This window comes from Pangasianodon hypophthalmus, chromosome 10 (assembly GCF_027358585.1).
Source record: "Pangasianodon hypophthalmus isolate fPanHyp1 chromosome 10, fPanHyp1.pri, whole genome shotgun sequence".
Classification (NCBI taxonomy): domain Eukaryota; kingdom Metazoa; phylum Chordata; class Actinopteri; order Siluriformes; family Pangasiidae; genus Pangasianodon; species Pangasianodon hypophthalmus.
The window spans coordinates 3,499,890-3,521,676 of NC_069719.1; the positions used below are offsets into that span (position 1 = coordinate 3,499,890).

General features: G+C 37.2%; 1 protein-coding gene across 2 annotated transcripts in view; it reads right to left on the bottom strand.

The window, feature by feature from the left end:
* stac (SH3 and cysteine rich domain) overlaps positions 1–21,787 on the bottom strand; it is a 61,618-nt gene that overhangs the window by 11,317 nt on the left and 28,514 nt on the right. Inside the window, exons 3-8 of one of the 2 annotated variants that reach the window (XM_053237725.1) lie at positions 20,090–20,119; positions 14,726–14,826; positions 8,995–9,076; positions 8,162–8,268; positions 5,271–5,349; positions 3,673–3,740 (exon numbers count right to left, since the gene is read on the bottom strand). In XM_053237725.1, the coding sequence (XP_053093700.1) occupies positions 3,673–3,740; positions 5,271–5,349; positions 8,162–8,268; positions 8,995–9,076; positions 14,726–14,826; positions 20,090–20,119 (467 nt within the window). The remainder of the gene's footprint in view (positions 1–3,672; positions 3,741–5,270; positions 5,350–8,161; positions 8,269–8,994; positions 9,077–14,725; positions 14,827–20,089; positions 20,120–21,787) is intronic. The other variant, XM_053237726.1, reaches the window with a different exon arrangement.

The following is a 21,787-nucleotide window of genomic DNA, read 5'->3' on the forward strand; positions in this document are numbered from 1 at the left end:
AAGATTAGCTATACAGCTAAAATGAAGCTGAAGAGAAATTGATCATTTGCTTCCATTTGATTTCCGGCTGATCAGCTGAGGATTTCTCAGAGAGCTAATAATGACATGTACAGGTTTCAGTTCATTCGTCGCAGGACTATTTCTTTCTATTTTTTTTCTGTTTTGCATTGTTTATTGCAAACAGGTTTCACAAACTGTATCACGTTCAGTGCATGTGTTCCAGCGCTTAACGAGTGTCTGGATTTCTCTAGAAATAAAAAATTGATTCAATTCTAATTTATGTCTTTTGTACACTTTTCTGGCTACAAGCTTCAGGATCATTCAGGTTGAAATCTCCGCATTTCTGCATATACACGCTTCCATCAGCGGGAAAACAAACGTTTGAACAGTGCGACACAATGAGGTTTTCAGAGAAGGTTTTCATTTATAGTCACTGGTGTGAAAACAAGTCCAGGGGTTTGCCATATAAGTCCCTGTAAATTCGTTGTTACTATAGAAACAATAACGCATTACAAGAAGCGCATTAATAGAAACTTGTGATTTTTTTAAACCAGTGTGTAAAAAAAAAGTACACATTCACAAAAGTCCTGCTTTTTATCCCCAACAGTTTATCCTGCTGTGTGGATGAGAAGCTGCTTAATTACAGAAGCTCATTATCTTTTCTGTGTTTTTGTCATTATATTAAATATTTTTTCATTTCTTTTATATTGAACTGTTACATGTGAAATAATCGCCTGTGTTTTCTCTGCATCACTGAGACTCCCTTATGAGAATCTGGGTTCTGCTGGTGTGTGTTTATCCAATTAAAAGCATTAAAGTGTGTGTGTGTGTTTATAGTGAGGGTGGGATGTGGGTGTGTGTGGGTGAATGCGAGCACATGTACATTTTGTCGTGTACAGCAAATCAAACACACAGATACACACTCAAACACACACACACACACAGTGGGTAATAAAACTGAACACAGATTTTATGTATATGTGTGTGTGAGTGTGTGTGTGTGTGGGCGCTGGACTGTGTTGATGCTCCAGCAGAACAGCTGTGCGTGTCAGATGCTCTGTGAGTCTCCTCTTGCTACAATAGATGAAACAATGTGCTGCCTTTTTCTTATATTTATTTATTTTAGGCTGACGCAAGAGAGTAAACCTGAAGTGCAACGCTGATAAGTGTTTCATCATCACGTCGTCAGGACATCGCGACACAGTGCTTGATCTTTGTACATATAAATTACAGTACATTTAAAATAACAGAGAAATGTTATCATTATCGTCTAATACGTTACCATATCCAAAGACACCACTTACACGGGGTAACTATAAACGGATAAAAAGTAGGACGTGAAGTTCTTAAATAAACTGTAAATCTTAAAAAACTTGTAATTGTTGGAAAACTGCTGTGCTACAATAGAAGTAAAACACTTCAGGACAATCATCCTATATTAATATCGTATATATAATATATAATACATAATAATAGTGGTGTGATAACAGTAACCTAGCTTCATCACACCACCCTGTTGTTAATTATTTTCCTATAACAGCATGACCCCAAAGCTGTCTCACACTTCATCGAATGAGTCAGGTGGAAATAATGATGACGTCCTCACACTGGTGTGTAATATGAAATATGAAATGAGTTTAATGACCTACACATGATATTGATTTATTTCAGTCAATAAACACACTTTTTTTTGGACTTATAGAATTGATGCCTGATCGAATCTAGCGTTTGGGAAATCGTCAGTGTTGCTCCCGCTCTAACATCGTGTCAGGTCATTACCGAGTGTTTCAGGGAGCTGAAATTGGTGCATTAGAGCAGAAAAGCACTAAAATATGCAGCGCACTGTTGGAAAGCTAGGACCGTGACTGAGAAACGCTGCATCAAACGATGTCCTGTTTATTTATCTGTTAATCCATAATGGATGAAATCACTAAACATTAGTGCTCCGTCATGGAAACACTTTGTCATTTCCCATGGAAATTTTCCACGGCTGTAAATAACCCAAACCCGTGCCAGAGTTTTTTTTTTTTTTTTTTTTTTTTTTTTTTTACTGAACCTCGGATGTCAGCTTTATAAACACGGCCACACGTGCTATGAATTTGTGCGTCCTCATAAAACAGTGAAGAGCGGGATCAGTGAGAGAGAGAGAGAGAGAGAGAGAGAGAGAGAGGGAGAGAGAGAGCGAGAGAGACGAAGAAGGCCGTGTATAGTCAGGCATCCTGAGGGATCGGCTCTTATTTGTGACCTCGTAAAAAGCTGTGCTGATTTCAGACGGCTGCTTATTTATGCCTGTGTGTTCCCTCAGTGGAGTGCGGTTTGAGACAGAGCCGCTCGCTTTATCCTGCCGGCGTGCTCTCCGTCCGTCCTTTTACTGCAACATCATTTCTGAGTTTTATGTCAAGTAACCTAAAGGACTAGATCTCTCAAAAGACTGTGTAGGACAAGTGGTACATTTTACATTGTCTATTCCAGTACTAAGTTGTGACACAACAAAAACAGCTCAACAACATTATTTAAGCAAAGCTACAGTGGCGTGCATAAGTATTCACACCCCTTGTGCTTTTCTACATTTTGTAGTGTTACTTGAACAACATTATATATCATTAATATACACAAAATATCCCATCATATTATAGTGGGGGGAAAATCAACATAGTTTGCACAAATTATTTACTAATAAAAATGTTGTGATTGTATAACTATTTACCCCCCCACATCTTAACTGGGTAAAAACTGGTTTAGTCGAAGCAACTAAGAAACTAAGAGTAATGCTTAACATTATACTACCACCACCATGCTTCATTGCTTTTAGCCCACTTCAGTATATGACATATAAAGTCAGTCAAGTCTATTTCAGTTCCTGGTTGTAATAGTACAAAATGTGGGAAAGTTCAAGGGGTGAATACTTATGCAAGCCACTGTATATAGCAATAAAATAAAAAAATCCCCCCTCTAACTTTTTTAGCTTTAATTTATAAAGCTAGGTTCAGACAGCAGGGCAAATCAGACCTATTTTTTGCCATCCACCAAAACCAGGCAAGGAGGGCATTACTCAGGATATAACTTGTGGATGTTCTACAACATTAAATGTAACTATAAATGGATAAAATGTATGGCATGTTGTTCTTTAATACATAAAAAACTGTACTCATTGGCAAACTTCAGGATGTGCTGTTACAGGAAAATAATCAGGAATTAGTAACTCCACTCCGTGTCACATCACATCAACGGGCGTTGATTATTTTCTTATAACCACAAGCCCCCAAGTGTTTTAGGCCAGATCTTTAGCCTCACAAATAATTTTCAAATATTGAAACCAGGCTTTAAGACCTAATAATTTTTTTTTTTTGCAGTGTTTAGCTGGTGGTCCTATGTATATCAACCCACACACACTTTTAGCTCGAGCCTGCCGGACCCACGGCTAAACGTGCGTATCATTATCATGCACTTCCTTAAACCGTGTTCTTTAAGTAAGTTTGTCTTGTTTGAGAAGATCCTGTTACTTGTTAAACCTATTTCTGGTAGTTTTCTCAGAGAAACACTGAGGCTGGTGTTAAAAGTGACACCCGACAGTGTTTCACAGCCGCACACACACACACACACACACACATTCACACACTCACACACGTTCGGCTCATTTTCACCCGCTGGCAAAAATATTGCATGGCTCACCTGTGAGTGCTCCGGTTTCTTCTCTTCTGTGTGGAAGGTTTCCGTTCCGTTCTCCAGAGACGTGAAGACTGAAATGAGCAGAGTGGATCGACAGTGATTTAAAAAATCCATAAACATTTTAACATTTTGAAATTTTAAAGATTAAAACTGTAACTAGCTAAAGGCAGTTTAGAGTCAGCAGTCCAGAGGTGGGTGATGGGAGGAAACCAGAGAACCCAGAGGAAACTCACGCTGTATTAAGGTGTTTATTGTGGTGTTTAATGTGCTTGTCGAGGTGTTTATAGATTATTGAGGTGTTTCAAGTGCTGCTTGAGATGTACAGTATAACATGTACATTCAGTTGTTATTATATTATGGACAGATTTAAGTGTTTTCTTTAGTGGAGTGTTTGGATTATTGGATGTTTCTAGGTATTTATTGTGGTGTCATAAGGAGGTTTATTCTGGTTTTCTGAGGCATCGAGACATTTGTTTATTTTGGGTGTTTTTTTGTTTGTTGTTAATGTGTGCAAGATTTTAGGTGTTTTCTTTTAAGGTATTTTAAGATATTTCCAGGTGTTTACTGAAGTGTTTCTTCTTCTTGTGTTTGTTACGGCAGGTGTTTGTAGGTGTTGTCTGAAATATTTTATCTAGCTTTTTTTTAACTTGTCTAAGTTGTTTTTTTGTGTTTGATGATTTAGGTGTTTATGAAGCTGTTTCAGGGTGTTTACTGTGGTGTTGTTTGGGTATGTTTAGGTGTTTTAGGTATTGTTTAAGATGTTTAGGTGTTTTATACCAGGATGTTTTATGTGATTTAGAGGTTAGGTGTTTTCTTATACGAGGCATTTGAAGATGTTGGCTGTGGGATTTACAGGTGTTTACTGAAGTGTTTTTTTATTGGAAGGTTTTCCAGTATTCCAGTTTCTTTTATTTGTTCACAGGTGTTTGTGTGTACATATTTTTAGTGGTCTACAAAGCTTTTTTGCATAAATGTGATATTATAGGTGTTCAAGCATTTAAGGTGTTGTCTGAGGTGTATATATTTGTCTAAGCTGTTCCCAGGTGTTTACTGTGATGTTTGGACGTTTTTTTAGGTGTTTGTAAGAATTTTGTCTGAAATGTTTGTTGTCTATTTAGTTGTTTTTATGTGTTTGAAGTGTTTATGTAGCTGTTTCTAGGTGTTTACTGTGGTATTTATTTTGTGTTGTTTGGGTGTTTATAGATTTTTAAGGTGTTTTGAGATGTGTTTACTAGGTGTTTTGAGGTGTTTTACAGTTTGTGTTGTAATGTTTGTAAAGTTTTTTATAGTGGTTAATATTAATTGAGGTGTTTGTATATTTTGTCTGAAATAGAAGGTTGTGTAATATTTATATTAAAAGTGTTTAATGTTTTGTGCTTTTTTTAGATATTTTATGAGGTGTTGTCTGAGGTATTTAGGGAATGTACTGAGGTGTTTTACAGTTTAAGTAAATGTATTTGTAAGGTTTATCTAGTAGTTAATATTAATCGAGGTGTTTCTAGATCTTTTTTTGAGACTTAAAGTGCTTTCTGAAGTTCTTAGAAGTGTTTACTGGCATGATTTTTTTGTGAGGTGTTGTCTCGTGGTGTTTGTGTGCTGACCGTTGTCGCTGTGTTTCCTGGTGAGCTGTGCATGACTGCAGTGAGCTGCTTCCTCTGGAACTTGAGCAAGATCACTGGTCTGGGCACAAGAAGAAAAAACACACACACACACACACAAATACAAAAACATGCATGCTCACATCAATCAAAGACTCACAAATAATACAATTCACATTTATATACTTCTTCTTTTTTCACAACTTTAATTCCTTATTACTATATTCCTTATTACTAGATATTATTTAAAAACAACTAAAATATTGTTTCTAGGTTTTTTATTAATTTGGTAAATAATTTTGCATCTTTCTAGAAATAAATGTCTGAAATAGGCTCAGTACTTTTTATAATTGATAAGCTATATTAGATCATATTTCTCTATTCAAGATGTTTTTATTTGCTATAATTTTTTTTTTTTTGCAATCCATGCCAATCACGCTATTCTGTCCATGGTAATGCATGTTTTTTTTTCCCTCTTTTTTCCCTTCAGTCTCTCTCGTTTTTATTTTAACGTCCCTTTCAATGCAGTAATTGTAAATAAAAAAGCTCTTAATTGCCAAGTTGTTTAAATAAATGACTAACACACACACACCCTCACCCTGTATGACCCAACCAGCTGTTAAATGATCGCACAGTGTTCGTAAATGAGGCGTATCGGCAGCACTAAGCCGGGAGAAGTGCTAATGGTTTGGTTACGAATGGCCTATAAACCAAACGCATAAAGATCCGTATCTGCTGCAGAAGAGCGCGGACATTTTGTTTTAATTTTAATGTTCTCGCTTTGCTGCTAAGAGAGTGCTTTTCAGGTTAATGGACTTCTCTTCTCCTTTATCCTTTAGAGAGAAAGAGTGTGTGTGTGTATGTGTGTGTTCAGGCCAGTCCTTCACTCACTTTACATTAGCTTTTCCTTTATGGGTAATAATTGCTTTCTCGTGGCCTTATCTGAGCATCACTGAACTCCTGGCGAGTCTGTGTGTCTGCAGCGGTGAGAGTGTGTATTGTGAGTGTGTGTGTGTGTGTGTGTGTGCTGAAAGTCTGTGTGGTGTTTCTCTTCAACATCTAACGCAGCTGAAAAGTTGTAAAGACTTGTGAGGCTAACAGAAATAAAGTCAGGCAAAGTTAATTTCTAATCCTCAAAGACAGTTTTATGATTTGTTACCTGAATTTACCCAAAACATGACTGTACAATTAAGGAGTAAAACACTTGGTGTTGTGCTGTTATAGGAAAATAATCAACAACAGTGTGGTGTGATGAAGGAGAGTTACCGTTACCGCCCTAAAGCTGATTAGTTTTCTATAACAGGACATCCTGAAGTGTTTTATTCCTCTTATACTGCTGCAATCTGCCAATTATTACAATTTTTATTTATTAAAGGACAACACTGTGGTGGCGGAGGCGTGGTCGAGCGCTGTTTGTGAACGGAGGGCGGAGTCCAGAAGAAAGTGTGTGTAATTCCAGGAATGAGAGCACACCTCTGTGTAAATAACCTAGTTCTTTTTGTACAGTGTGTGCTGCAGAGCAGGAGAGAGACGAACGAGAGCGCATGGAACGAGCCGAGCTGCCAGAAAGCAGAAAGATCTAAAAGCACCGCTCTACAAACATGTAGATTTTCCTATTTATAGTTAGATTCAATGTGGTGGATCGTCTGCAGAACAAGTCAGCTCTTGTTCTCACTTACGCTTTAACGATGTTTAGATGTAATTTTTGTTGGTGTGTCTGAACGTCATCCATTTCTCCATCTAATGATTTGGAGCGTAAGCAGGACGCGGGATAAATCCGACCATGCTGCATTATAAACGGTTTATCAGCATCATTAACTAAGCTCAAACACCTGGAGTTAAATTAAGGATTTAATATTTACTGTGATTCATCAGGAGCCTCCCCTGCTGCCCACACACACACACATACACACACACACACACACACACACACACACACAAACTGCTAAATGTAATCTGAAAATGATGTTCAGTGATAATTTTGTTTTATAAACATGATAAACACTGTTTTAAAAAATAACTTTAAAAATCTGGGCAAATATCAATGAAATTAAATGATTAAATGGCTTTTGGACTAAAGGAACATAAACAGTAAAAATGAAGAAATCAGCTTTAAATAAATAAAAAGTCAGAACTTATGGCTTCTACAGGAGCATAAACCATGGTTTAACAATCCCGTCGCACATAGCAGATAAATCTTAGGTGGATCAGATATCAGAGAAAACGTAGCGAAAATGTTTAGGAGACTTGACTAGTTTTTCTTTTGTTAGGATTGATTTTATGATATTTATGCTTTATACTTTATTATATTTATTATACTTACAATGTAATGATTTTTTTGTGTGAAAGAGTTTTGAATTGAAGCGCTAAATAAAAATCTATCTATATTTACATAGATAGAAAGATAGATAGATACTTTACTGATCCGGAGGGAAACTGCAGCATCACAGCGGTAAAAAGACGAACAATAACAGATAACCACAAATACACTAAGACAGAACTGTTCAAAGGGGGGAAAAAAAGAAAAAACTAAGGGGAGAGAGTGTGTCTCAATACAAAAAATAAATAGTAAGTGTAAACAAACTTGTAAACAAGGCACCTAGATATTGTGCAAGTAGCAGTTTAGTAGTTTTGAACTACTAGTGTTTCGTAGTATTTAACTATGTGTATAAGAAAACCAGAAAAAGTATCAGTACTGACTGATACTCAAGGTTTCAGTATCAGTAAAATACAATAACAGAGTATATCACATCCATAATAATATTATTTATTTATTTAATGTATAGTAGTAGTATATAATAGCGTGTGTCTTGTATCTTAATACAGCTTTTATCCTGTTCATCCCGCACTTAAGCACTGAATTTTATGCGAAAAAAGTCACAAGTCAGTCTTACTGAGTTTCTAGGAGGCGAGTCGGAGCCGCTGGCCCTCTTGGTCTTCTGAGCGAGGGACGTCCCGAACCGTAGCGCCTCGTACACCGGGTCCACTTTACTGCCGCACGCTGGGACAGGACGAGACAGCTGTCAATCAAAACCCTCACAACAAAAAAACTGCCCTATCATTATCTTTCATCTTTAGTTTTATCTGTTCCAACTAATCTGATTCATACACATTTATACCACAGCACTGCTGAATTCTTCAATCTGATTGGTCAGAAGGTGTTGATTCATTGTCTAGAACAGCAGCTCTGACAGTAGTGCAGGTTTATATTAATGCTCTCGTTCTAATACGTTATGGTTTCTATAGTAACAGCTCATTCACAGGGATTTGTACAGTGAACTCCCCACATAAGTGATTTTTTTTTCATTAATATTGTGCAGTTTTCTGTAAGGAGACAAACATTTGACATTTCTGGAAGGAGTCTCCAGTGTGAGCCCTTTGTAGCAGTTAGAGGAAAAGCTGTAACAGAAGCTAACTTTCACAACATTAAATGCAACTATAAATGGATAGAAAGTATGAAGTGTCATTCTTTAATAACTAAAGATTGTAATTGTTGGCAAATTGCTGTGGTATAAAAGGAAAAAAACACTTCAGGATGTGCAATTATAGGAAAATAATCAACTTTGGAGTATTACCATTAACTTCACTTCACCACACCATGCTGTTGTTGATTATTTTCATGTAAGAGCACAACACCTAGTGTTTTATTTCTTACTTATTACTGTATAAACACTGGGTTTAGCCTTCACATGAATCATTGTGTCTGAAATGAAAAAGTCTCACTCACCGATAGGCATGACCTCTTTAATGCAGCCAAACTGCTCCTGGATCAGCAGCGGGGAGCTGGAATACCTCCTGAAGCCTTTAGGCTACACACACACACACACACACACACACACACACACACACACAATAAGTACAGAGACTGAGACTCACAGCTGCTCTCTAGAGCTGTTTTAATTGAAGCATTAATCAATAACTAATGCTACATTTTACTCAGCTGTTATTCATTTCTCAAGAATTCACCATTTTATACTTCTTTATCTGTTTATCCATCCCTCCCTCCCTCCATCTATCCATCCCTCCCTCCATGTATCCATCCATCCATCTGTTTACTCATCCATCTATCTGTTTATACATCCATTCATCCATCCATCCACCCATCCATCCATCCATCCATTTATCCATCCATCTGTTTATCTGTCCATCCATCCATCCTTTTACATACCAATCCATCCATCTGTTTAGTCACCCATTCAACCATTTACACATCCATCCACCCAGCCATCTGTTTACCTATCCATCCATCCATCCACACATCCATTTATACATTCATCCATCCATCCATCTGTTTACCCAAACTATCCATCCATCTGTTTAAACATTCATCCATCTATCCATCCATTCATCCATCTGTTTACCCATCCATCCATCCATCCATCCATCCATCCATTCATCTGTTTAGCCATCCATCCATAGTGTTAAATGAAGAATGATGTGTGTTTGTTCAGTGTTACACAGACACTGGGTTTTTATCAGGCTGTTTAAGAAGCAGCACACATTCAGTCGAGGTGAGAGAACACCCTGTTTGTCATTCATCTTCTCTCTTACACACACACACACACACACACACACACAAGCAACCAGATGTAATCTCTCATGTACAAATCTGCTCATTAGCAAAAGGGGCATTTCGACTGGAAGAAAAAAACATTCAGAGACTTTCATCTGTTCCCATAAAGGTGCTCTTTTACCTACACCCTCACCTACACCACCCACAGAAAACCACCCACCCACACCCACACACACAAACACACACACACACACCCCAACCCACTCCAGCTACATCATTAACACAGTGTTTATTTGAGTACAGAACATATTTCAGTGCATCACTGTTAAATAATTAAATATGAATAGCAGTTTATTAGAAAGCTTTTGCCTTTAATACACTCTCATTGAGAAATCTCTGCTGAAAAGCCTTTTAAGACCAGGTTTAATATGCGGTTGGAGAATTAGATGTAAATGAGGATGCATTTATTTTAATTTGTGTCTTTCTCCCTCCGCCTTGTGTCTTCCCTTCCAGTGACGTATAGCGGTCCGTTTTATCACATTACCGGCTTCAGGTGGCTTCCTAATAAGGAAGGATTTGCGTTATAAAGCCATACATGGTGCGCGTACACACACGCACATACACACACACACGCACACACACACAGAGCTCTGGCCTTGCCTTACTTGATGTTTTGTTGCCCAGTTGAAGGCATAATCAACATCCTGCATCTGCTTTGATGAACTCTTCTCTGGCCTCGAGTAAGGAGACAGGGAGCTAAATGAAGGTTCTGTGCAGCGCCTCGAGCACCTCTTCACACACACACACACACACAGGCGTCATGTTTAGGATGCAGCTCATTACGGGGAAACCTTACAGATCTGCTGTTTTTATCACAGCCTAATGAATGCAGGGACGGCTCAGCGCTAAGAGACGCATCGGTGCACAGACTGTATTTAAACATGGTGTCACTGCGTCGCTCCATAACTGGCTGATCTAACACGTAAAATAAACTAGATTATTGACTAAATCAAGAAATTATCTGTTCATTAGGAAGCAAGTGTCTGTTTCGGCTCTGTAATCAATCCTGGACCATGACCAGGAGCAAAACACATGCAGACAGACATCCATTCTGGAAAGTCTGCTAATAATCGGAAAAACCAGGAATTATTCGAATACGTTATTGTTTCTATAGTAACGGCTCATTCACAATGACATGACTGGTGGATGTTCCACATAAACGGATTAGAAAAAAACGTATATTTGGTGTTATGGTGAAGTTTTCTTTAAGGAGATGTTTACTGGAGATTTATGGAAGGAGTCTCCAGTGTCAGGGCTTTGTAACAGTCAGAGGTAAAGCTGTAACTTTAAGGACAGAAGAGTTTACACTTTGTGGTTTCTCTGGAACATGACATGCTGCATTTTTTGTTTTATTAACGTCAATACAGGCTGGTGAGGAAGTTTATAGCTGCTATAATGTAAGTTAGCACAGGAATTAACTTGTTTCCTGGATGTTCCACAACATTAAACGTAACTACAAATGAATAAAAAGTATGAAGCTTTGCTCTTTAGTGAATAAAACTAGTAAGCGTTGGTAAATTGCTGTGGTATAAGAAGAATAATACTCAGGACGCAAGACAATTTAACAAAGAAACGTGTAATTGTTGCGTTTTCTGTAAGGAGATGTTTACTGGAGATTTATGGAAGGAGTCTCCAGTGTCAGAGCATTGTAGTAGTCAGAGGAAACCTTAAAAAGTGACTGAATTTCGCCTTAGCTTGTGCGATAGCATTAATTAGAATTTCATTTAGAATCTAGTGAACATTTTCTAAGTTCTGTTTATAAGCCTACATACATGATGAAGTTTTTCTTTGTCTCAAGTGCAGGATTTTTTTTCATTTTTATCTGCTCACACAACACAACTCATGTCCAAAGCCTGTGGAGTCTGAAGCCTCCATCTGGTCTGAATGATCACTCAGGCCAAGAGAAATAAACACAGATTAAAAATAACAAGTCGCCGAGTTAAGAGAAAAGTGAACTCGAAGCCCGACTCTGCTGGGAGCTCTTAGTGTTTTTTAAACGTGACAGCATTTCCGTCTACGTGAGCCGAAAACTTCACTCAGGATTCTCATCTTGAGTAGAAACAGAGATTATAACAAGTGCAGAACCATAGAGGTGCCACTGTGATGATTAGCTTTGAGCTTAGCTACAGAGAAAATACAGATGTTATTATTAAACAGTAGGCGGGGTTTGAGATCGTGTCAGATCGCGAGGATTTGGCGTAAGATTCTGTAGTTATACTTATAATCCAACACATTTGATCTTTAAAAGTGACAAGACGATGTTGAAACTTTGATAAACAGACGCAGTGATAATTTCCATGCCGGATATTTTTCCCAGAAACACCTGGCACGTATCCGGATGGGAAAACCAGGCTTTGTATTGCTGTTATTCCTTGGGAGACTTTTTTTTTTCCTCCATATGATGACTGTTTCTATTTAGAGGTCATATTTGTCCATGTGGAGGAATTTTTCACCTTCAGAAGTGTAGTTTTGACCTTGGGATAAAAAAATTCCATGCGTTTAGCCAAATTTTATCCCTGTATTAGCCATGCTTCTGTGCTGTGTCCATTTTTAGCTCTTATGGGTGCTATTTTCCCGTGGAGACGTTTTTTTGTGTGCAATTTTTCCATGTGAAGGCATTTTTGATCCATTTCTGACCTGTTTTATTTGTATATGCCAAAGATCTGAAAAGATATTACCAATAAACATTCATCAGGCTTCAACTATAAGTGAAATTTATCTAGCTTTTATTATATGCCTTAATTTATTTTAATTTTATTATTTTAATATTATTGTAATTTTATTCTAATTTTATGCACCTTCTTATATTTTTAGATATTGTTATTATTACACTTTCTGTCACTGCTACTATTTATATCGGGTTATTTATTATTATTATTATTATTATTATTATTATTATTATTTCCTATTTTATTGTATTGTCTACCTTTTTTCTTTATTTCTGTTTTTTTACTTCACACTGTAAAGAACTTTGAGCTGCATTTTAAATGTATGAAAAGTGCTATAAAAATCAATCAAGCTGAATAAATAAATAAATAAATAAATATTATTATTATTATTAGTGGTGTTGATGTTGTCATTGCTGTGATTGTTGTTGGTGGTGTTATTCTTTTTATTATTATTATTATCACTATTATTATTATTACTATCATCATCGTTGTTGTTGTTGTTTACAGTGGTGTGTGTTTGGTCATGTATTTGCTGTTTTTCAGGTCTCATTTTTCTAAGTGAGGGGAATGTTCAGCATGTCTGTTTTGTTTTTTTTTTTGCTTTTTTCTGGAAGTGGATGTTTTGTTTTCTTTGGGGCCATTTCTTTGCCTTGGTTTCTATGCTGAAATGATTAAAAATCTTCAATCTTCCTCATTGCGTTTGCGTTCGGTCCATGGAGAGGCTTTTTTTTCTAAGTGAGATGCATTTCTCTGAGTGAGGTCCACCGTTTGTGCCCTTTTTTCCATGCGGGTCGTGTGAAGGCCATTTTTGCATGTGTGGCCATACGGGAGCTGTACTTCCATGCTGGAGCGTTCGGTGTAGTCGTGACTTCAGATCCACTTAAGAGACATTAAAAGACACTCGAATGATGGACGCATGTTTCTGAATTCCTCATCAACACAACTCTCTGTCTCTGTAATAAACCCTCTGTTATACACACACTCACCCACTCAGCGCACACACACACACACACACACACACACACAGTAATGAAGATCATTAGGATGCCTGCTCACACTCTGCTTCAGCGAAGGAAGGAAAAGTCAGTGGATGAATCATACCTTTTAACGTCTAATCTTCATCTAATCGACAAAAACAAGTGCCAGAATGAATGTAACTCATAACACACACACAAGCACACACTCAATAACAATTACAAAGCCTATAATTAACACACACTTTAAGTGAAAGATATAATCCTAAAATAAAGCAGGCACACTCACACACACTCTCTCTCTCTCTCTCTCTCACACACACCCACACCCACACACAGTCCTCTCAGCCAGCATCATCAACATCATGGATGCTTCTTCATACTATGGCATATAATTATGACATCATATCAACATTAAAAATAAGTTTTTATAACATTACATTTTTACAAACTCTGGTTGGAAGCAGCTGATCACACTTTACTGATTTTTTTTAAATTGTCAAATGTAAAATTATTTATTTTCCCCTCCTTTTCAGATGATAACTGTGTCACTGATTTTCACGGTTGTTTCGCTGGCAGTTTGTGTGTTAGATTTCTTAGCAACATCCTGAATATAGAAAAATGCATCTTATGCAAAAAAATCATTTTAATATTTCTAGACTTTTTAATACATAAATCAATTAATTCCATCCTTCAAATTGCCCTACTCTACTGGCAATATATATATATATATATAAACCCACCAATGGAATGATATTAGTGAAGTTGACATTAGTGAAAATACCCAAAAATAAAGTGTAATTTAATAATTATCATATTTCTGCACTTTTTAAATTAATTAATTAATTGATTAATTAATTTCAACCTTTTTCTGAAATTCCACTGCCAGATAAAATAAATTAAAGCTTTTAAGTATTTTTTTTAAATAAATAAATAAATAAATAAATAAATAAATATTATTATTTGCCAACTGAATTAGTCAGGAAAGTAAAAAGATCTAGAAATTATTATATTGTTATTATTATATAACAATATTATGCTGAGAAATATTAGATACGTTGGCCTATGTTTAAGATGTTTTAACTTGCTAACATTAATTTTTGCAGTGAGAAAGAGAGGTAGAGAGAGAGAGAGAGAAAGAGAGAGACAGAGACAGAGTCAGTCTTTCCCCGTATGTGTTTAATCTACCAGTTCGGAGCTGAATGTAAGGGAACATATGTGAGAGTGGGTGTAAACTCTTACCAGTTTGCCCATGCACCTCTGCTGCCCCACCCTGTTCAGACACTTGTGATGGATGCCCATTTTACACGCTTTGCAGCGGAGTCCCAGCTTGGCATTGGGGCCTGTCAATCACACATCACACTCATTAACACATCGCAGGGTCAGAGGCTGTGAAGCTTGTAGTGAGAACGCCGCTGTTAGCTCATGAAACGATCGGCCCTGTTGAGATGTGGAGCGGAATGAAGAACACCGCATGAGTGAAAGACTGAATGGTCTGTTAAGGTCCTTTGATTCTGTCATAAATGTTGAAGAAAATGACTTTTAAAATCAGTGAAAACATTACAAATGTGTTGGGGGCACTTACTTTTCAGTAGAATGTGTAGATGGAGCTTTTCCTCTAATATTTATTTACCTGAAGCTCTAACAGTGCTGTAATATTCATATTTATGGTTCCAAATTGTACAAAAATCAGTTGTACAACTGGTTAGGTTTTAGACTGCGGGTGGAGTTAGCTTTTTTATATCTTCACTCATAAAAAAAATTCTCTAAAATTTCTCTGACTTTTTTAAAAAAAATTTAAATAAAAAAATTAACAAATCTAATCTCAGTTCAAATCAGAACGTAAACATAACGGGCTTCATTCATCAAGCTGGATACGAACCAATTTATTCGTAAATCATTCGCGGGAGCGCTTACACAAGAAATGTGGTGTTCATGAAAATCCAGTTAATTCGGAAAAACGTTCGTATCCTACATTTCACTTCATTTTGTGTAAATTTATGCATAAGGAGACTCAGTAATGTGAACCCCGTTTGATCGGCTTTGAATCATATAATCAGTTTGCGATTTTATATACGCTTAGGACGTGCTCCTTCACTGATTAGCTGCCATTTTGTCATTTTCTGCTCTGTGAGCTTTGCCTTTAATGGAGATTTGTGGGTGTGGCTAAATGCAAACCTGCTGTAAACACACTTGATAATTCATGAATGATTTATGTTTATCAACATAAACACATGAGTACAACGAAAATCAGCAAAACTGATTGTGAAAGGGCTAGATTTTATTATTTTTTTTTTTACCTTGATGAGATTTTTGGGATTTTGTGCAAATGTGGTGTGATGGAATGACCTTCAAAATTGCAAAAAAAAAAAAAAAAAAAAGGTGTGCATACTTGTATTAAAATAACGATGCTTTAATTAATCATTATTCTTAATAATGTTATTCAGGGAAGCTTCTTTAATGAAATATCTCCTCCTGATTCGGTCAAAACGGAACCCAATTTACAGAAAACAGAACAAGGTTTGAAAGAAAGCTGAGCAACTCTGTGGTTTGTGCTTTTCAAGGACCCACCTTACAGACATCAACAGTACTGAAGCCGCACAGACTCGGTGCTAATTAAATTTAAATAAATAATAAAAAAAAAAACACTCAGAACAAGTCTGAACATCGTTCTCTGATTCACACACAGTTCCTGTTTCAAATGAAATTAAAAGATGTGCTAATCTGATTTCTTCTCCCTGCAGCATTGAGATGAAAAAACTGTTTCCTGTTTGTCCTGTGTGTATCTGTGTGTGACACAGTAATGTAGGGTAGGGTGTCTCCCAACAATTTATTCATTTAACTGCTCAGCTAATATACCTTTATTACCATTCTTTTAATCTTTCAGGACAAAAGTTTGTTCAAAATCAGTGTCTCATCCGTTCAATCCATATCCGTTTTAAAATGAGTAAACGGAAAACAAGTAACCAGTATTCTTTCTTTTTCCATTTTTCTCCTGCAAAACAAACATGGACTGTTTTATACAAAACAAGCACTGAAATCCAATTCTCAGCTTTTTCTCATTTTCCGTTCTTAACTGTAAATTAGAAAATTAAAAAAAAATGAAAACCTAATAAAGGCAACTTTTGCAAACTCGGTTTATCCACATGCAAAGGTCAGCAGCAGAGAGAGATGGAGATGTGAGGATTTGAACAAGCAAGACGCAGGGAAATTAGTTAAAAGGAGTCAGAAAAAAGATGGCATCAGTGGAGCCGTATACAGACGTCACTAAATGTTAAAATGACGGAATAACGTACACCAATATTTCTGCCAATTTGGCTCAAATCTGTGTAGAGAAATACGTCTGAATGACAACTTCCTGGAAATAAACAGCAGCCGGGTCGATAAATGAGGAAAACGTGTTCATTATTCATAACTGCTGCTGTTTTTGTAGTTATGGTTAAGGCAATATATGGGGAAATTCAGAAAACAAGTCGTTTTTATTTTCTGTTTTGTTTTTGTTTTTTATGTTTTTTTAAAACATATGGATTACATGGATGATACCGTGATTATGCAGGATTGGCTTCCAACAACTTCGCATTTTCTGCAATTGTTAGCAATACTTAGCATTAGGCATCTGTCAATATAATTTTTTGTCACAGTTTTGTCTCTTTGGGTAATATTTAAAAAAAAAAACCTCATACATTTTTTTAATCTTCATCCACCAGTGAACATTAGAAAAAGTGATTTCTTAAATTGAAGACTATATGAGTTTAAAATCCATCCATATTAAAGTAATAATACGCCATTTCAGTGTCTTGCTTTATTCAAAGGTGACCTTTTTCCATTACCAGCTTCCTCTTGCTCACACACACATCGTTCCAACTATCCCATATTCCCCCCCTTGGCGTGCGTTCTCAGCTTGGCGAGCGTCGCGGTTCCCAGCTTGGCGAGCGTTGCGCTGCTTACTTGTCTTGCTTTGTGCTCAGTTCTCCTCATGCTTTTGTTATTGTTGTGGTCAGTTCAGACTTTTATCTATAACTTCTTGTTCTCTTGTCCTTAGTTAATCACCCTCTGTATGGTTTATGTTCCTGGTATTAGCATGTACTTGTTTCATGCTGTTTCACATTCTCCGGCACTAATGCCACAAAAAGTCTGTCATTTGACATAGGTGCTACGTCAAATTGACATCGAAGTTGACAAATTTATGACACTTTGACACCAAACAAATACGCTGAGCAAAGTCATTTGTCGTAATGTCATTTCATCCCAGAAAATCCATTTATGGCAGGTGACACCTATTGGACTAAGCGTTTATAATGTTTAATGTTTACGTAGGTTTATGTCAGTTGTCATGAAGAACAAACCCTTCTGAACAGAGCCATAACCGAGTCCATATTGCTAAAAAGTCTCCAAAATCTAAACACCAAGCGTGCACAATTATTATCAAAAGCAACATCGGAATTGAAGACACATTAAGACGAAAGCACGGTAAAGCGGTACTAAAAATGCAGCACAGCAGCACGCTCAGAAAACTGGATCCAGAAAGGGGCTCTTTTCTTTTTCTTTGTTTCTTCTTTACTTTTTTTTTTTTTACAGGAAAAAGAACTTCCTTAAAGGATCCGGAAAGGGTCACACCGGACCTGTGTTTCGATACAGCTTTTAGTACACGCTCATTAACTTCCCCTCTCTAATTGCCCTTCAATCCCCAGCGTCATCTTAAAAGATATTTAGATGAGGCATTGGAGGGATTGAGTCAGCAGGGTTGCCAGGTCTATAGTTTTCTTTCAAAACTGATTTGCTGATGTGGGTTGAATTCTTTTTGTGTCTGTGGATTGGGAGTTGAACATTTTGCACACAGACCAATAGCATCATTTGGAAGGGTTAGAGTTTGCATTTTTTGGATTTTTTGAACTGTGTTTACTGATCACTGGACTGTGCTTGAGTTAGTTCTGAATAACCTCTAGATTGTTTTTTGCTTGGTTCTGAATGACCATCGGACTGGGATTAGGTTAGCTCTGAATAACCACTAGACTGAATTTGGTTTATTTCTGAATAACCATTGGACAGTTTTGGATTAGTGCTAAATAGCCAGTGGACTGCTTTTGGATTGGTTCTGAATGGCCTTTGGACTGAATCTGTGATCGTTCTGAATGTCCATTGGAGTGGGTTTGGGTAGGCTTGAATGGCAATTGGACTGGGGTTGGGGTAGTTCTGAAAAAGCATTGGACTGGGTTTGGGGTTAGTTCTGAATGGCCTTTGGACTGGGTTTGGGGTTAGTTCTGAATGGCCTTTGGACTGGATTAGTTCTGAATGGCCACTGGACTGGGTCTGGGTTAGTTCTGAATAAGCACTGGACTGGGTTTGGGGTTAGTTCTGAATGGCCTTTGTATTGGGTTAGTTCTGAATGGCCATTGGACTGGGTCTGGGTTAGTTCTGAATAAGCACTGGACTGGGTTTGGGGGTAGTTGTCAATGGCCTTTGTATTGGGTTAGTTCTGAATGGCCATTGGACTGGGTTTGGGTTAGTTCTGAATGGGCATTGGATTGGTTTTGGGTTAGTTCTGGATGGCCATTGGATTGGTTTTGGGTTAGTTCTGGATGGCCATTGGACTGGGTTTGGGGTTAGTTCTGAATGGCCACTGGACTAGGTTTGGGGGTAGTTATGAATGGCCTTTGTATTGGGTTAGTTCTGAATGGGCTTTGGACTGGGTCTGGGTTAGTTCTGAATAAGCACTGGACTGGGTTTGGGGTTAGCTGTCAATGGCCTTTGTATTGGGTTAGTTCTGAATGGGCTTTGGACTGGTTTGGGGTTAGCTGTGAATGGGTTTGGACTGGGTTTGTAGTAACTGAAAAGCCATTGCAGAAAAACAGTTTACTCAGAAGCAACAATATAACCAATAATTCAAATAATATAATTAATTTGAGTTATGTAGCCAAATAACTGCCTTTCAACTGTACGTATCTTTACTCTACTTAGCAAGCTACTTAGTTAGCAAGCCAATCAAACTCTGTACATAGTTTTTTTTATACCCACTACAGTCTCCTGCTCATAGGCGATGGGCATTTCTGAGTCGTAAAGGGAAGTGTACGAGTGCGTGTGGAAAACAGTAATGAAACAGGGCCCATATTTCAAAATGCTTGAGGGGATGCTCTTCCAAATGACTGTCAGAAGAACAGTTCTGCCTCAGAGCATTTTTAACCTCCTGAATATGAGGCATAAAAAACAACATTTGGGACCAAGCGCCTCATATCAGGGTAATGACCTTATGATTATTGATTATTATGATTTTTATTGCAAGTCCTGATTTCACTGAGTGACAGAAGTCCCTGAGTCTATACTGGAATCATGAATCGTACAAACGTCGTATGACGTCACCACAATAGTTTACCAAACATTAGCTAACATTATAGTGAACCTGGCTTTTTACCTACAATCTATAATACTGTGCAATCGAACTAGCATACTATGTTAATCAGTGCATCAAGCTGAAAAAGTGAAATAAACAGATTGTGATGATGTCACTTGATGAAGTGTGTGACTGTCACTCAGCAAAATCAGGAAGTGAATTCTTATCAGCTCTATTTTTTTTATATCATGAGTGCAGGAAACAAAACACAAACTTACCGAAAACTTTGCCTGCTCCGCCTTGGCAAGCTAAAGAAAAATTGCAAAAAAAGTTTCTGGGATATTAGAGTAAGATAAGAACTAAACCAAGAGATAAACGCTTTACTTATGAATTATTAAATCCAAAAAATGTAACAGTTTATTACGTGTATAAAGACCAAAGTAGAGATTTTATAATTGTACCATTAAACAATACTGAAATTAACCAATACTATTGGAAATGTCATTTGAATATTAAAAATGGTATTCACATAAACACTCTTTTATGCACACACTACTATTTTAAATGTAACGCCTACATAATATATTACTAATCTGTTATGTATTCAAAGCAAAGTGTGCACACAAATTATTTGCTAAAAATAAAATGAGTATTGACATTTCTAATGTCAATAAACAACATCCAGTCACTCAATTCTGTGAACTCTGCACTCCCAGGAAAGTATTTAATTGATTAACCGATAATCACGTGTGTGACTGCTGGGTGTGTTGTTTCTCCCACAACTAGAAGGTTCACACAAAAAGACACTGCCATATTTCTCTCTCGCCTTCCTGCTTACATGTTTGCGTGATTGATAGGTGCTAGCGGAGACCACGGTGAGCCAAGCGGAACCATAAAAGGAGACGTATCACCGTGACGTTCTGTCAGAGCTCTGCTTTAGGTCACACTTAAGTAAATCTTGGTTACTTAAACACAACGCCAGTCTCCCGCAGTATTTTCTCAGCTGTTCAGTGCTTACCCAGCGCTCATGCTAACCAAGTGTCACTAAATAGTCCACATCCTGGAGTACGTTTCATCACATCATCATATCGCTCCTCTTCACAGTACTTTCTCAAGGGATAGTTATCAGTTCTAGCTTTCTGAAATCAGTTCTACCTGGAACCTTGGTTGCCACAGAGGGACAACCAAAGGACCCAAAAAGGTTTAAATGAATCTCAAAGATTCTTTAAGGGTTCATTGGATAATTAAAGGTTCTTGACTTTCTACTTGAAACTCCATCTGATTGGGAAAAACTCCACTCTGATGCAGTAGCCTCTTAGAAAAAGGGTTTAACATAGGTTCTTTAAGGGTTCTACGCCTCTAAAAAGGGTTCTACTTGGTTCTTTAATAGTTCCTACAGCTGTCCTGTGTACACTTAAGAGTTCTTCATAAAGGGTTCTCTCACATGTTCTTTGGATGGTTCTAGCCTTTTAAAGAACGTTCTACTTTGAACCTGCTCTAAAGGTGAAACCATGTGTTAAAATAAAATCTTAAAGGATCCATTCAAAGGGACAAACCCTAAAGTCTTCTAAATTTTCTAAGATTGTACTTAGAATAATGGCATGTTTAGATAAAGGAGTTTCTCAAGGCTTCTTTGAATTATTTAAAGTTCTAGCTTTCTAAAGTACCTCTACTTGGAACATTTTGAAAGGGAAACCCAGGTGTTTCAGGGTTTTGAAATAGAACTTTTAAAAATCTCCCAGAGGGACAACTAACTCTTAAGATTGTACTCAGAATAACAGTACATTCATTGGTTCTTTAAAGGTTCATTTGATAAGTAAGGTTCAACTAAGGTTCTTAGCTTTCCAAAAAGGGTTCCACTTGGAATTCTTTCCGATAAGGAATCACCCTGTTCCAGGGTTCTACATATAACCTTTAAGGGACAAGTGAAGAACCACATGAGTCACTGGACAAAAGGTTTTTAAATAGAACAGTTA